At 53.2% G+C, this 12450-nt stretch overlaps 1 protein-coding gene across 5 annotated transcripts in view; it reads left to right on the top strand.

Annotated features, from left to right (window-relative positions):
* Nucleotides 1-9778, top strand: part of TCF20 (transcription factor 20) — a 189043-nt gene extending 179265 nt beyond the window's left edge. For 4 of the 5 annotated variants that reach the window (XM_067698289.1, XM_067698294.1, XM_067698291.1 and 1 more), the window contains 3 exons: nucleotides 2642-2691; nucleotides 3769-3896; nucleotides 9647-9778. In XM_067698289.1, coding sequence (XP_067554390.1) covers nucleotides 2642-2691; nucleotides 3769-3852 — 134 coding nt within the window. In that variant the 3' untranslated portion in view covers nucleotides 3853-3896; nucleotides 9647-9778. The remainder of the gene's footprint in view (nucleotides 1-2641; nucleotides 2692-3768; nucleotides 3897-9646) is intronic. The other variant, XM_067698290.1, reaches the window with a different exon arrangement.
* Nucleotides 9779-12450: the final 2672 nt, after the last annotated feature.

Genomic DNA, 12450 nt, shown 5'->3' with positions numbered 1-12450 from the left:
TCTCCCTGGAGAGGAGCTCTCTGCATCCCAGGGCCTTGCTCCCGCCTTCTTATTCCCCTCCTTCGGCCCCAGGAGCTGAGGCTGCCTCTCAGCGAGGTGGGGTGAGGCTGGTGGGTCCCTGAGTCCCAGCCTGGATTTTGCCATTATGAGTACTAAGCATAGCTCTGAGGAGATTGTAGCTGAGTTGGAGACTGTCGGGGCCTGGCAGATCCAAAGGACGCTAGACATCCTTTCGTCTTCTCCCTTCCCGGGCTCACCATCCTCAGCATGGGGTATATACGGGTGCATGTGGGTATCTGAAGCTCCACATAGCTTGTTATGAGGAGCTCAGCAGAGTCCTCTGCCTTTAAGCCCAAAGAGAGGACTCAAAGTGGAACACTGTTCTGGGGTGCTGCTGTTTGTGTCTGGAAGCCACCCTGCCGACTAGACAACCTGGTGAGTCTCTTCCAGCCTGCGTGATGATCCAGCCATTGACTCTGACCTCACTGTGGGGAAGTGCTGACCAGGCCCTCTGCACAGTGCGGGGTGTTGCCAGGGGCTTAAAGGAATCAAACGAGAGGCTGGCGGGCCGGCAGTGTGGGGCCAGGCGCCTGTCCAGAGCCCTCAGGAGAGCTTTTACTGCACTTCCTGCCACTCTTGGCTCTTCCCCAGCAGAGCCTGGCTGGAGGCAGCCCAGGAGAGGCTCGCTGGCCCCTTGCAGGTGTCTAAGCCCTCCAGCTGTGGTTCTCACCCTGCCAGGAACAGGAAGTGCAGTTCCTGATGGCCGGTGGACATGACGAGAATGGGGACAGCCGCTGCCTGTTCGGGAGGCCTAGCCAAAAGGTGCACCCCGTCTCGTAGATTCGTTTCGGAGACTTCCATTCCCAGAAGTACCTGGCATTAGTTCCGAGTTGCCTTTAGTGTTTACTTACATTGTTTTATTTCTTCTTTTTAACTTTGAGGGAACATGTTTCCTAACTTTAAGCATGTTTTACTAATGGTCCATCACAGCTGGTCACTGTTTCGTGGCAGTGAGGGGACCCGAGCCACCTCTACCTTTCTGATGGCATCTTTTCCAGCTAACACGGCCCCCCTCCTTATTTCTGTAAACCCCTGTGGTGTAAGCGTGGTCTTTCCCCACCGCGTGGCCTGTGCTGTTTCTCTTTGGCCCAAACTATAGACTCTGCCAGCATGCGCTGCTGCCACAGCCCAGGTAAGGAGAAGGTGCTTCCCTGGAGCTCCAGCTGTCCGTCTCCCGCTGTTCGTGAGCTCTCTGGCAGATTGGAGCAGCAGGAGCCTCGGTCACACCATGTACTTGTGGGTTTTAAATTAACACATTTCATTTACTGCTGCGCTCTTTGCTTGGAGGGGGGAGGGGATAGGGATGCAAAGGTTAGCAGGACTTGCTGTTTCTCATGCCCCGAGGCTTGCCCCAGGAACTGTGAAGACCAAACCCGTCTGACCCTAGAGATTCTAGGACTCCAGAAGGGGAGGTGGCTTAGCCGAATTATGAAAGGGTCTTTATTTATTTAAGATTATAGAGAACCTCAAAAGTTTCCATTTGTGTGCTCCGTTGCTTACTACTGTTTCACTTGAAATCTGTGGGTACACAGGCCGCTAATCTGGACCTCACTTTAAACCTGAATTAAATTGTAAATTTAACAAGGCTAAGTACCACGGCCGCCTCCCGCCTTGGTGCCTGGGCGCTCTCTGAGAATGTGTGATCAATATTTATTAACATTCGGCCACTGCGTCTCGCACCAGTGACCTGGCTGTCGGTTTTCAGGAGCTGTGGTGTGCAGAGTGAGCTCGTTAAGTCGCTTTCCTCGCCCTGCTCCGCGCACGACGCTTGTGCCGCAGAGCACAACGCCCCTGGAGGCAGGTGCGCGTCCTTGCCATCATGGAGGATGTGTCACCACCGTATTAACAGTTGGAATGAGTGATTTTCCTCCAAGGATTAATCGCCCCCTCGTGGGATTTCACATTTCTCTGAAGCATTTAGCAGGGATTATGGACCTTCTGCAGTGTGTCCGTGGGTTGTGTGTGGGGCAAGGGTGGCAGCGGGGCTCACGGGCCTGGCCTCCTTGCTGTCTCTGACCTGTGACTCTCCACAGAGGAGAAAAGATGCCTCCAGATTCAAAGTGTTTTCACAAGGAAGCTTTGGCGTGGGCCTGTGGAATGGCCTTAGCCTAAGATAAGGAATTTTAACAATAACACTTATTAGAGATTGTTTCTGATGATTAGAATAATAGGATATGATCATGGAAATACAGAAAAAATAAAGAAAATTAAAATCACCTATAATACTACTATCCAAAGAGAATCACTGTCATATTTTGGTAGATTTCCTTTGTCCTTTTTTATGCATATAAAATATTTTGGTAAAATTGGGATTGTACTTGTACATTTATGTATCCTGGTTTTTTGAGCAATTTGCATCGTGTTCACTATTCTGAAACGTTTCATGTTGGACTGACATTCCACCATGTTGAGGTGCCATAGCTTATTTGGGGGTGTCTTGCGTGGTTTCCTATTAGAAATCATAGTGTGGAGACCTCTTATCGCCATGTGTGACCCTGTCTGCCCTGGCCAGCGTGGCCCCACGCCCCGCAGGCTGTGCCGCACGCCAGGCTCGTCCTGACTGTCCCCTTCTCTCTTGCAGATTGTTTGCTCCATGAGGAGAACTTCTCGGTGAGGTGCCCCAAGCACAAGGTGAGTCAGAGCCTGCAGAGCCTGTGCTCCCCTCCCCGCAGGACTTGGGGGTGGCGGCGGGGCTCCTCCTGAAAGACCTGGAGACCAGACATTGCAGGGTCACGGCCACACCACCAGGGCCCGGGCTGCCGAGCACTCCTGGCCCCGGGAGGGCCGAGATGCAAATGGGAGGGAGCCCTGTGGCGTGGGGTCAGCACCCATGGGGTGGCGCAGCTGGGGAGAAAGGTGTTTGTTAAGAGAAATTGGAAGAGAAACACACAAAACTCCTGGTTTCCCCCGCAGTTGAGTGGAACCCCAGATCACAGATTGGCGTGAGGTGAGATTGGTTGTAGGTCTAGGTACATAAAAGCAGAGGTGTCTTCCCAGACTAAAGAGAGTTGACTCCAGGCTTTTGGGGAAACTCACAGTCTCCTCCAGGTTTTACTTCAGCTGAAGCAGCCAGTGGTGCCTGCAGCTGATTGAGGAGGTGGTCTCTTGGTCACCTCTTAAATTTAGGAAAGGAACGAAGATGGGGGCGGGGGTGTGTGTGAATGGCCTGTTTCCAAGACACCACATGCGTGTGTGGAGACGGGAGGGCGTGGAGAAAGGGACCCCAGGGAAGGACTGGGATGGTGGAGACCCGCCACCTGGCAGTCCCTGCAGCGGCGGCTCTCCTCCGGCTGAGGTCACACTGACCCCTGGTGGCCACTGGTGCTCACGGTCTTCAGTCTCTAAGTGGGGCCAGAAAGTACTAGAAAGAGGTCGCCCTGACAGGTCTGCCCTCAAAGTGCTTCTGAAAGATGCTTACTTATGCTTTTCTTTAACAATTATTTTCCAATATGGATCATAGGATCTTACAATTTTCTCTCCCACTTTTTACTTAATTTACATGTTTTTATTTTTAAAAACTTCTCTTTTCTAATGGTCACAGTTTACCTCAGAAGACCCTGTCTGAGTATCTCCTGTTTGTCACTCAGCACTGACTCTGCTTTTTCTTTCCTTTTCCATGTGCGTTCCTCTCCTCACCTCCGCCTGCCCTGACCCCCACGCTCGTTCTCTGTCCCTCCTGTCCTGTCTCCTTGGCTTTGCCGGCGTCAGCCTCCCCTCCCGTGCCCTCTCCCCGCCTTGCAGAACAAGACAGCGAAAGGCAGCCTCAGCACAGAGCAGTCGGAGCGGGGGTGAGGGGGGCAGTGTGCTCGTGGGAATGGAAAGTACAGCAAGCACAGGTGAGTCGGGGCCGCCGCCCCTGCCAGACTGCAAGGGGGTGTCGGGCCGCTGCCTCCTGCTCACCCAGGCCAGGCTGCCCCACCAGCATTTAATCGCGTGGACTGCCAGCGCCAGGTGGATACCATGTCTTTCCATCTGTTGCTCAGCTCCCCAGAATACGTGTGGAAAGGTGGCGTGGGGCTTTAAATTGGTCCCATCCTCCGCCGGGGTTCAGGCCTTGTGTGTGGAGTCCCCAGGGGCAGAACGCAGCTGGCTTCGGGACAGAGCCTCTGGGGGGGTGGCTCTCCTGCTGGCAGCCCTCACTCTTGCCCTGTCTCAGAAAGGCTTCTTGCCAGAGGCCTCTTCTTAATTTACTTAACATCTCTAAAGCTTATGATGGGTTCTCCTTTGAAAAACAAAAAATACCCCAAGTTTTGTTTTTTGAAATCTTTTTTTTCCCCCAGGTCTATGAAGGATTCCTTTTCCTAGAAGTACAAAGGGAAGGAAAATCCCCTCAACGATTTAGTAGACTTTAGCATCCCATTTAACTTTACTTTTAAAAATCTCAGGAGGTTGAGTTGTGCTTTTTGTGAGTGTGTCTGGGGGCTCGTGGTCTGGGCTGGCAGCATGTGCCTGTGAGAGCAGGATTATGGGACTTGGGTCTCTAGAAGCAGCAGGCCTGCAGTGCTCCCATTGCCTTCCTCACCCGCCCCGTCCTCACTGAGCAAAACAGATCATGAGAAGAAAAAACAAAATGTAACTTGGGGCACTTGCTTCTACAGGATGGGGTGGGGGGCTAGTTGTCTCAGAACTGTTCGTTAAGGGATTATTTCTCTGCAAGTGAGGGCGTCTGTGTTTACGCCAGACGGCTGAGACCCACACAGGTGTGCTAGGCCTGGCTCTCTGGGACAGCAAGCCCATGTGCCTGAGTCTCTGTGGAATGTCCCCTCCCCCTTGTTACAAGTCGGGGTGGGGGGTGTCTGCCTTTCTCTGGAATGCCTAACAGTACTTTGAGGAAGAAACAGAATTCACCTCAGAATGTGGCAGTTTTCATCTGGGAAGTCGTCTGTTTCTTAGGTGGGTCCCGGTACTGACCTCCAGAGAAGGCCCCTGTGCCGAGTGCTGAGTGTCTGGGGCCGGTGGGGGTTACAGTGCTTCCTGAGGGGCTGTCGAGTGAGGACTTTGCACTCACACTTTTCTGTCTTGCTCTTCCAGGGAGTAGGGCTGGGAGTGGAGGGAGCGGAGCAGGGCGGGAGGGTGGGTCATCACACGGAGCCCCGTGCACTTCTAGAACCCGCGGGGTCCACTGACCCTCAGGGCAAGCAGCAGTCTGGGTGGTTTTCAAGAATGTTTCTGTTGGCCCTTCTACTGTGTCTAGGGGGCTCTGCCACCTTCCTGGCCCCGGTGGTTAGGGCTGGGTTATATAGGAGGCCACGTGGAATGTTCCTGGAAGTGTCCAGGAAGAGCCAGTTAGGGAGAGAACCATTGGTTACTCAGTGCCTTTTGTTCCTGTCCTGGAATCCCAGCCCATGTTTGAGAAAAAGAAGAACTCTGGGCCCTGGGCCTGGTGGGCAAATCTCCTCTTGGAAGTTTTAATTTTGTTCATCATCACTTTTCTCTCTGCTCATTCTTGGGCTCTGCCAGCTGACAGAGCCCTTGGCTCTCGTGGGACAGTAAGCTTCGTAGTTCATTCCTCAGAAGGTTGGTGTTATCATTCCTGTTTACACAGAAGAAATGAGGCGCTGAGTGATTGAGTGGCGTGTCCCTCGGCTTGGGGTCGTTTCGAGTCTGTTGAGGGCAGACCTTCACCTCTTGGAGGGAAGGAACGAACATGCGCCTCTGGTCTCGTCCACCTGAACTGCTTGTCATCGAGTGCTTCCCCGCGAGGCTGGACCCGTCGTCCTGGGTTCGTGGTTCAGCAGTCACATTGTGGGCCTTCGCTGTCAGCCCTCTGCAGACTGTGCGGAAGCCCCAGTGATTGGGGACAGAGACGCAGCCCCCCACCTCAAGGAGCATTCATTTCAGTATCCGTGCTGAGGACACAGAGCCACCATCGTTGGGTCTCCCGACAAGGCGGGGAAGGGACAGTGATTGTACATGTGAGTTCCGGTTCATGGCGCCCCACTTTCTCACCCAGAGCAGTGTGGAAAGTGCTGTGTGACCAGGCTCAGGCCACTTAATGTCTCTGTGCTTGTTTTCCTTCTGAAAAAAGAGGGATAGCAGTGGCCAACCTTGTGAGAATTCAGTTGAGAAATGCCTCCACCATGCCCAGCGCAGCCTGGCCTGGGGTGCGGTGTCAGCAAATGCTGGGTGCACTGCCCTCAGCCATGCCCAGGAGGAGCAGGAGGCTCAGAGCTGCAAACCAGACCCTACAGCTGCCCTGTCTGGCAGAAAACCCCAGGGCTGGGGCAAGGAGACGTGAGTTCTAATCTCCTGCCACCACGTGAGATACCTGGTGCTTGTCCCTCACCAGGCCAGCAGTGCCACAGAGGACAGGTCCTCGGGCAGCTGTCAGTGGGCCCCCTCCTCCCGGCTCTGTGGATGACGGAGCCGTGTGGCCGGCCTGTGCTGCCCTCTCCCCGTGCTGAAGCCTCCCTGGCTCAGGGCAGCAAGTGGGCAGGGCTCTGACCGCGGAACATCCCCCCTGCCATCTTCCATTCTCATCTGAGTAAACAAGGAGACCCCACCCCCCAGGTCTCCCGATCCAGTGGGCAGGAAGCAGTATCCTCCATCCATCTGCTGCCTTGTCCTGGGTGCCAGCTGCACACAGCAGCCTCCCTGCCCTGGAGCTGGGCCTTCCCGAGCAGCTTCTGTGGTCGGAATGTCACACAGCCGGCCTGCGTGTGAAGAGCGTCATGTCCCGGGGCTCCCCTTCCCTCCCACCCCAGCCCCGGCAGCCCCTCACTGCCTCCCACAACTGCAGCTTCAGAGGTTCCCATCCCTGGTAGGATTAAGTCCAGACTGCCCAGCACGCCTCTGAGGGCCCCTGGAGTCTCCGGCGAGGCTCCTTCGGCTCCTCTGAGCTTCCTCCCGCGGAGCTTTGTGCTCGCGCTTAGCTCCCTGCGCTGGAGCACTGTGCCTCCGTCTCTTCTCTGGGTCTCAGCTTCAGTGTCACTTCCTCACGGCAGCCTTCCAAGTCCCCTTGTCCCCACTCTGCAGCCTTCCTGGCATCACCACAATCTCAAGTCATTTGTGTGTTCACGTATCGTCTGCATCTCCACTAGACTGCCTGCCCAGTCCTCAGGGACCGCTGTCTCTGTCCCGTCGTGCACTGGCCCGAGGGGGCACACGGCAGTCCCTCTCCTCGCAGGGCGGACAGCCGTGTTAAATAGAGGAGCACCTGCAGCCCAGGGAGGAGAGTGCTGACCTGACGGCGCCCGGGTGGGTACAGGTTGAGGACGAGGCTGCCCTCCACACCCTGGCCAGGTCCCGTGGGGCTGAGGGGGTGCCGCCAAGCCGGAGAGGTGGAGAGGGCAGCTTGGTGTCAGACGCGGGAGGATTTGGAGGACAGACTGACCCGGCCCAGGTTCAGGCCACGGAGGTGAAGCTGAAGGGCAGCAGGAAGGAGGGTGACAAGGGCAGGGGTGTTGGAAGACTTTGGCCCAGCATGAAGTCCCGATCGCCGGCAGCTGAACGTGCAGTTGCCTTTTTACGGAGAAGCGTGCAGGTCCTCAGCACAGAGGGCCGCCCACTCGCTCACTGGCGCAGCAGCTCCGCGCCTGCTCCGTGGCCCTGCCTGGGGTGCTGCCTTCTCAGCCATGTCCTGTGCATTTGGATGGGGCCCACAACAATGGAGGCTCGAAGGCAGAGTCCCTGGGGCCCAAGCAGAGGAGCTTTGCTGGATGTGAGCCCCAGTCCCACTTCTAACCAGCCACGTGGCCTTGGGCCACATGTGTCACCTCCCTCAGCTGCCTCATCTCCAAGATATGGGGGTCAGGCCTCTCAGTGTTACTGTGAAATAATGTCTGTAAAGCTTCTAGCATAGTGCCTGGCCCCTACTCGGTGCTTAAAGAATTTTCTTCCCATTCTCCCTACTGAAGGAACAGTTTTGAGGAGCAACTGAGAAGTTAGGGTCCCATTACATTCAGGGTATCATGTGTTTGGGCCAGTCTAATATCAGACCCTGGGGAAGGTCCCTGCTGGGAAGGCTGGAAGGCAAAGCCCCAGGCGGGAGGTGCAGAAGGGCCGAGGCTGCCTGGACCACCAGGTCCCCCTGTGGCACCAGGGGAGGAGCCCAGGGTCAGCAGCGTGCACAGCCCACCGGCCGGGCAGACCCTGGTGCTGAGACAGCCTTCATTCTGAAGATGGGCGCTGGGCTGGGGCCTGCTGTTGTGAGTAATGAGCAGGATAGGGGTGCAGGCCCAAGACTGTGCCAAGCACTGGGGAGAGGGCACACCCTGCCCTGTCCCTCCCTCCACCAGCAGAGCTTTGCAGGATATGCATGGCACCTGTCCTCTGTCCTCACCTGAGAAGGCTGCTTGCTTCTCCCCGCCTTCCTGGCAGCCTTAGCCTCAGGAAACCAGAGTGAGGAGTGGAGAGTGTCCGTGCTGGGGGAGGGGGAAGCATGGACCACATAGGTGGGGCCAGAGCCACCATCAGTGCCGGGGAAGCCACACTGTGGCCGGGGACGTCCTGAGGATGGCTCAGCCACTGGCCCACGTCCCCAGGGCCTCCAGCTGGATTCCCGGGGTTTGCTTTTACCTGAGGGTGGCGACATTGTCCTGCTGTCTCTGTGAGTCTCTTCCTGTTTATTCATGTTTTCTGTCAAGCAGTTAGGAATCTCTTTATGGCTCATGCACACAGACCAGTCTTAACTGTTTTGCATATTAGAAAGTTTTATGGAAGCAGAAAAAGGGATAGTGGTGTCTGGGTTTTCTTGAGGTTTATTGGTTGGAGGAGGGACACACACACACACACACACACACACACACACACGCACACACACTTTCCAAGAGTGCTGTGATTGGCAGAAAGGTCAGGGTGCCACCACTCTTGGCTTCTGGTGTAATTTTTCTGGACTGAATTCCTTGGAAACTGCTGTGTCTCTCTGAGATCTTTGCACATGTAATGAATGGCCCGCGAAGCATTCTGAGGAGGCCCTTGATACAACCCCACGTACCCCATGTGATCACCAGGATAGTCTTCCTGAGCCTGGAGCCTGGGCTGGAAGGAGAGACGCCAGTGGCAGGGCCTGGGGAGCCTCAGAGGATGAGCTGAGACCTGCCTTCCGTCAGAGCTCTTGGGTGGAGTGTTCGCTGTTAGATGTAAAGAGCTGCCTGTGACTGGAGGCAGCCTTCACGTGGTCCTGAGCCGGTTCTTCCACAGACTGGCTGGGTACTCAGCCACCTCTGTGAGGACTGGTCCCTGCCACCAAGTGCCAAGCCCAGCCCAGCTGCAGGCCCCAGATGGTGGGGTCCTAAGCAAGGGGTCGCCCTGAGAGCCACTCCACTCCAGGCAGCCCCACCTGGCGGGTCAGAGAACTCTCTCCTGGTCTCGGTTCCTTCCACACACCCGGGACAGGGCACTCAGAGTCCGTTCCTGGCGCAGCTGGCCGGGTCATTGCTGCCTTTACCCTGTTTCAGGCCCAGAGCCACACGACTGGCTCCGCCATTGGTCTTGGGTGTCTGCAGTGTGAGCAGTGTGTTCACAGGGGTTCTGCAGCTGCTGGACCCTGCAGAGTCCCCCTACCCCGGTGCCGCCACGGAGCAGGGGCTGTTGGCTACAGCACCACACGGGGTTTCCCAGCACCCAGTGTCTGCTTGTCTTGCAGGTGAGACTGTGGAGATGAGAAGGTGGTGGACCCTTGTGATGGAATGGAAATGGTCCTCCTGTGCAGCCACACCCCACCCCGCCCCACCCCGCGTGCCTGCCCGTGCCAGCACTTCCTTCCTAAGTTCTTACATCACTCTCAAACTGGTGACACCACAGGAAAGAAAGACCCAAGAAGTTGGAATGGCTGTTTCCATGGACACAATCTCCATAGTGACAATGTGGGGGGTGGGGGGAGGGGGGATGATGGGAAAGGGTGGGGGGAATTAAAAGAGGGAGGGATAAAAATATATATATATAAATCTATTTTTAGTCTGGAAAGACTGTTTAAATGAAAGGTGCGCTATCCCTTTTGATTCTATTTTAAAATTATCTAGCTTAAGAATTCCAAATTTGTTCCAATAACAGTGAAATTTAAATGTGAAATTGAACTGAACAAACTCTCATCTCACAAGGACAGGGCTGACTTAGATCCTTAGCCCAACTTACACAATTCAGAGATTCTAGACCCGGGGTTGGAAGAGCAAACAAACCACACCGAACTATTCTATTGTCAGTAATTTGTCTCAAAGTGGGAAGGTCAAGGGGGAGGGAAGCGGGGATGGTCCGTGTTTTCAAGAGTGGGAGAATGATGTTTAAACACAAAAATAAATTTTTTCATTTCCAGAAACACTATTTATTTATTATTTTTAAGATTTTTATCTTTTGGGGGGGGTGAAATTGGCACAAGCGCCAAGGTCACAGCTGCGTCCTGGGTCACTGTGGCCGGTGAGAGCCCCAAGCATCCCACTAAGTGGCTCAGCCAGCAGGATCAAGGGATGGCCGCCTCTGGGCATGTTTCAGGCAGCTGTGCCCTGACCCCCAGGACAGACGGGACGGAAACCTAAGCTGTAGGAGCGGACACAGGGAGGGACAGTGTCAGGTATGATCATGTGAGGTAAGCTGACCAGGAACACCCACTCCACCCTTTTTTCTTTTGCTTTCATTTTTATAAAGGAAAAGGGGGCCTGTCGGTTGAGCAGCCCCATGCTACATGATTCTTTATGTTGTATTGTTTTGTTTTGTTTTGTAAATTGTACAGTTTTTAAATATCTGAGTTTTAAAAAAAGAAAAAAGTACAAAAAAAATCTTGTTAAGGCCTTAAGAAGGGGTTAGTGCATCTTTCAGGGGTCACTCTGCCGTGGGGATAAAATAGCTGTTTCACAAACAGTTTTATTTAAAAAACAAAACAAAAAAAATCAAAAAAAATAATAAACTTCATTTTAACCTTGTTTCTTTTTTTGTTTAAAGCAAACGCGTCTCTTTTCTCCTCCCATCCCAGTCCCCAGGGTGGCTCTGGTTCTGCTGCAGGGGCGGCTGCCAGCTCACTGGTCCAGCCGTCCTGGCCTCCTGCAGGCCTTGCAGCAGAGCCTGGCATGAAACAAACCGAGGACTCCTGCCACTCACCCTCGAGGGTGGAACTCAGCCACGTATGGGGATGGCCAGATTGCTTAAGTTGATATGAGGACATATTTCCAATCAACATTAATTTTAAAGGTTATTAAAAAATAATACAATGTTAACGGACTTTATTTTTAGAGAACAGTAATACTGGAAGGAATGTTGTGAAGTAGAAATAAGCAGTTATAAATGAGTTCTTGTGTGCTCATCAATTTGAGGCTGCAGAAATGGCAGATTAATTTTGTTATAATAGCTACATCAAGCAGTGCGGTCCATTTATAATTTTGCTCGGCCAGGATGGAGCTGTGTGGGTGGGTGTGCTGTGTCGGCCACGGAACCTGCATAGAAATGACAGCTTTTTGAGCTCCTTGGCTTCCCATCTGGTCTTGACTTGGCATTAACACAGTTCAAATGAAATTGATAGATTTCAGGTGTTGAGAACTAAGCCACAAAACTTGGAAGATATGCATCTTAAGGAAAATATTTTCCTGACAGCAAATGGTTCTTCATCATTTTGCCTTTTGTTCTTCTGTCCTCTTTTGACTTGCTGATGATACTCTGAGTAAGGCACTTTTGATGGTTCCTCAAACTGGCTACTGAAATGACGGTTAACTGGGGAGTGGCCCTGTTCCAGGCTCCACTCCTGACTCTAGCTTTCCCAGTTCTGCAGGAAGCCTCAGCTGTTCATGTGCATTTCAACTCCTGCCACTTTTGAGCTCTCTGTATTTTTTAACAGACTTTATTTTCTAGAGTAGCTTGAGGTTCTTAGTGTAAAGCAAAAGGTACGGTGGTTTCCCTCATATGCTCTGCCCCCACACAGGTGCACAGCCTCCCCCAGTATCAGCGTTACCCACCAAAGTGGTGCTTTTTCTTTATGACTGGTAAGAACTTCCATTGACACATCATTGTCACCCAGAGCCCATAGTTTACGTTAGGGTCCACTCTTGGTGGTGTACATTCTGTGGGTTTGGACGAACGTTTAGTGACATGTATCCACCATTATAGTATCATGCAGAGTAGTTTCACTGCCCTAAAAATTCTCTGTGCTCCCCCTCTTCATCCCTCCCTCCCTGAGCCCTGGCAACCACTGATTGTTTACTGCCTCCATAGTTTTTGCCTTTTCCAGAATGTCATATAGTTGGAGTTACACAGTATGTAGCCTTTTCAGATTGGTTTCTTTCGTTTGGTTAATAGGCCTTGAAGGTTCCTCCTCCATGCAAGGCTCCTCTTTACATGGCTTGACAGCTCATTTCTTTTTTAGTGCTGAAGAATATTCTGTTGCCTGGACATACCACAGTTTATCCATTCACCTACTGAAAGACATCTTGGTTTCTCCAAGTTTTGGCAATTATGAATAAAACTGCT

This window comes from Pseudorca crassidens, chromosome 11, assembly GCF_039906515.1.
Source record: "Pseudorca crassidens isolate mPseCra1 chromosome 11, mPseCra1.hap1, whole genome shotgun sequence".
Taxonomy (NCBI): Eukaryota; Metazoa; Chordata; class Mammalia; order Artiodactyla; family Delphinidae; genus Pseudorca; species Pseudorca crassidens.
Note: the sequence above shows the minus strand (reverse complement) of the source record. Positions and strands in the feature narration are given on the sequence as shown.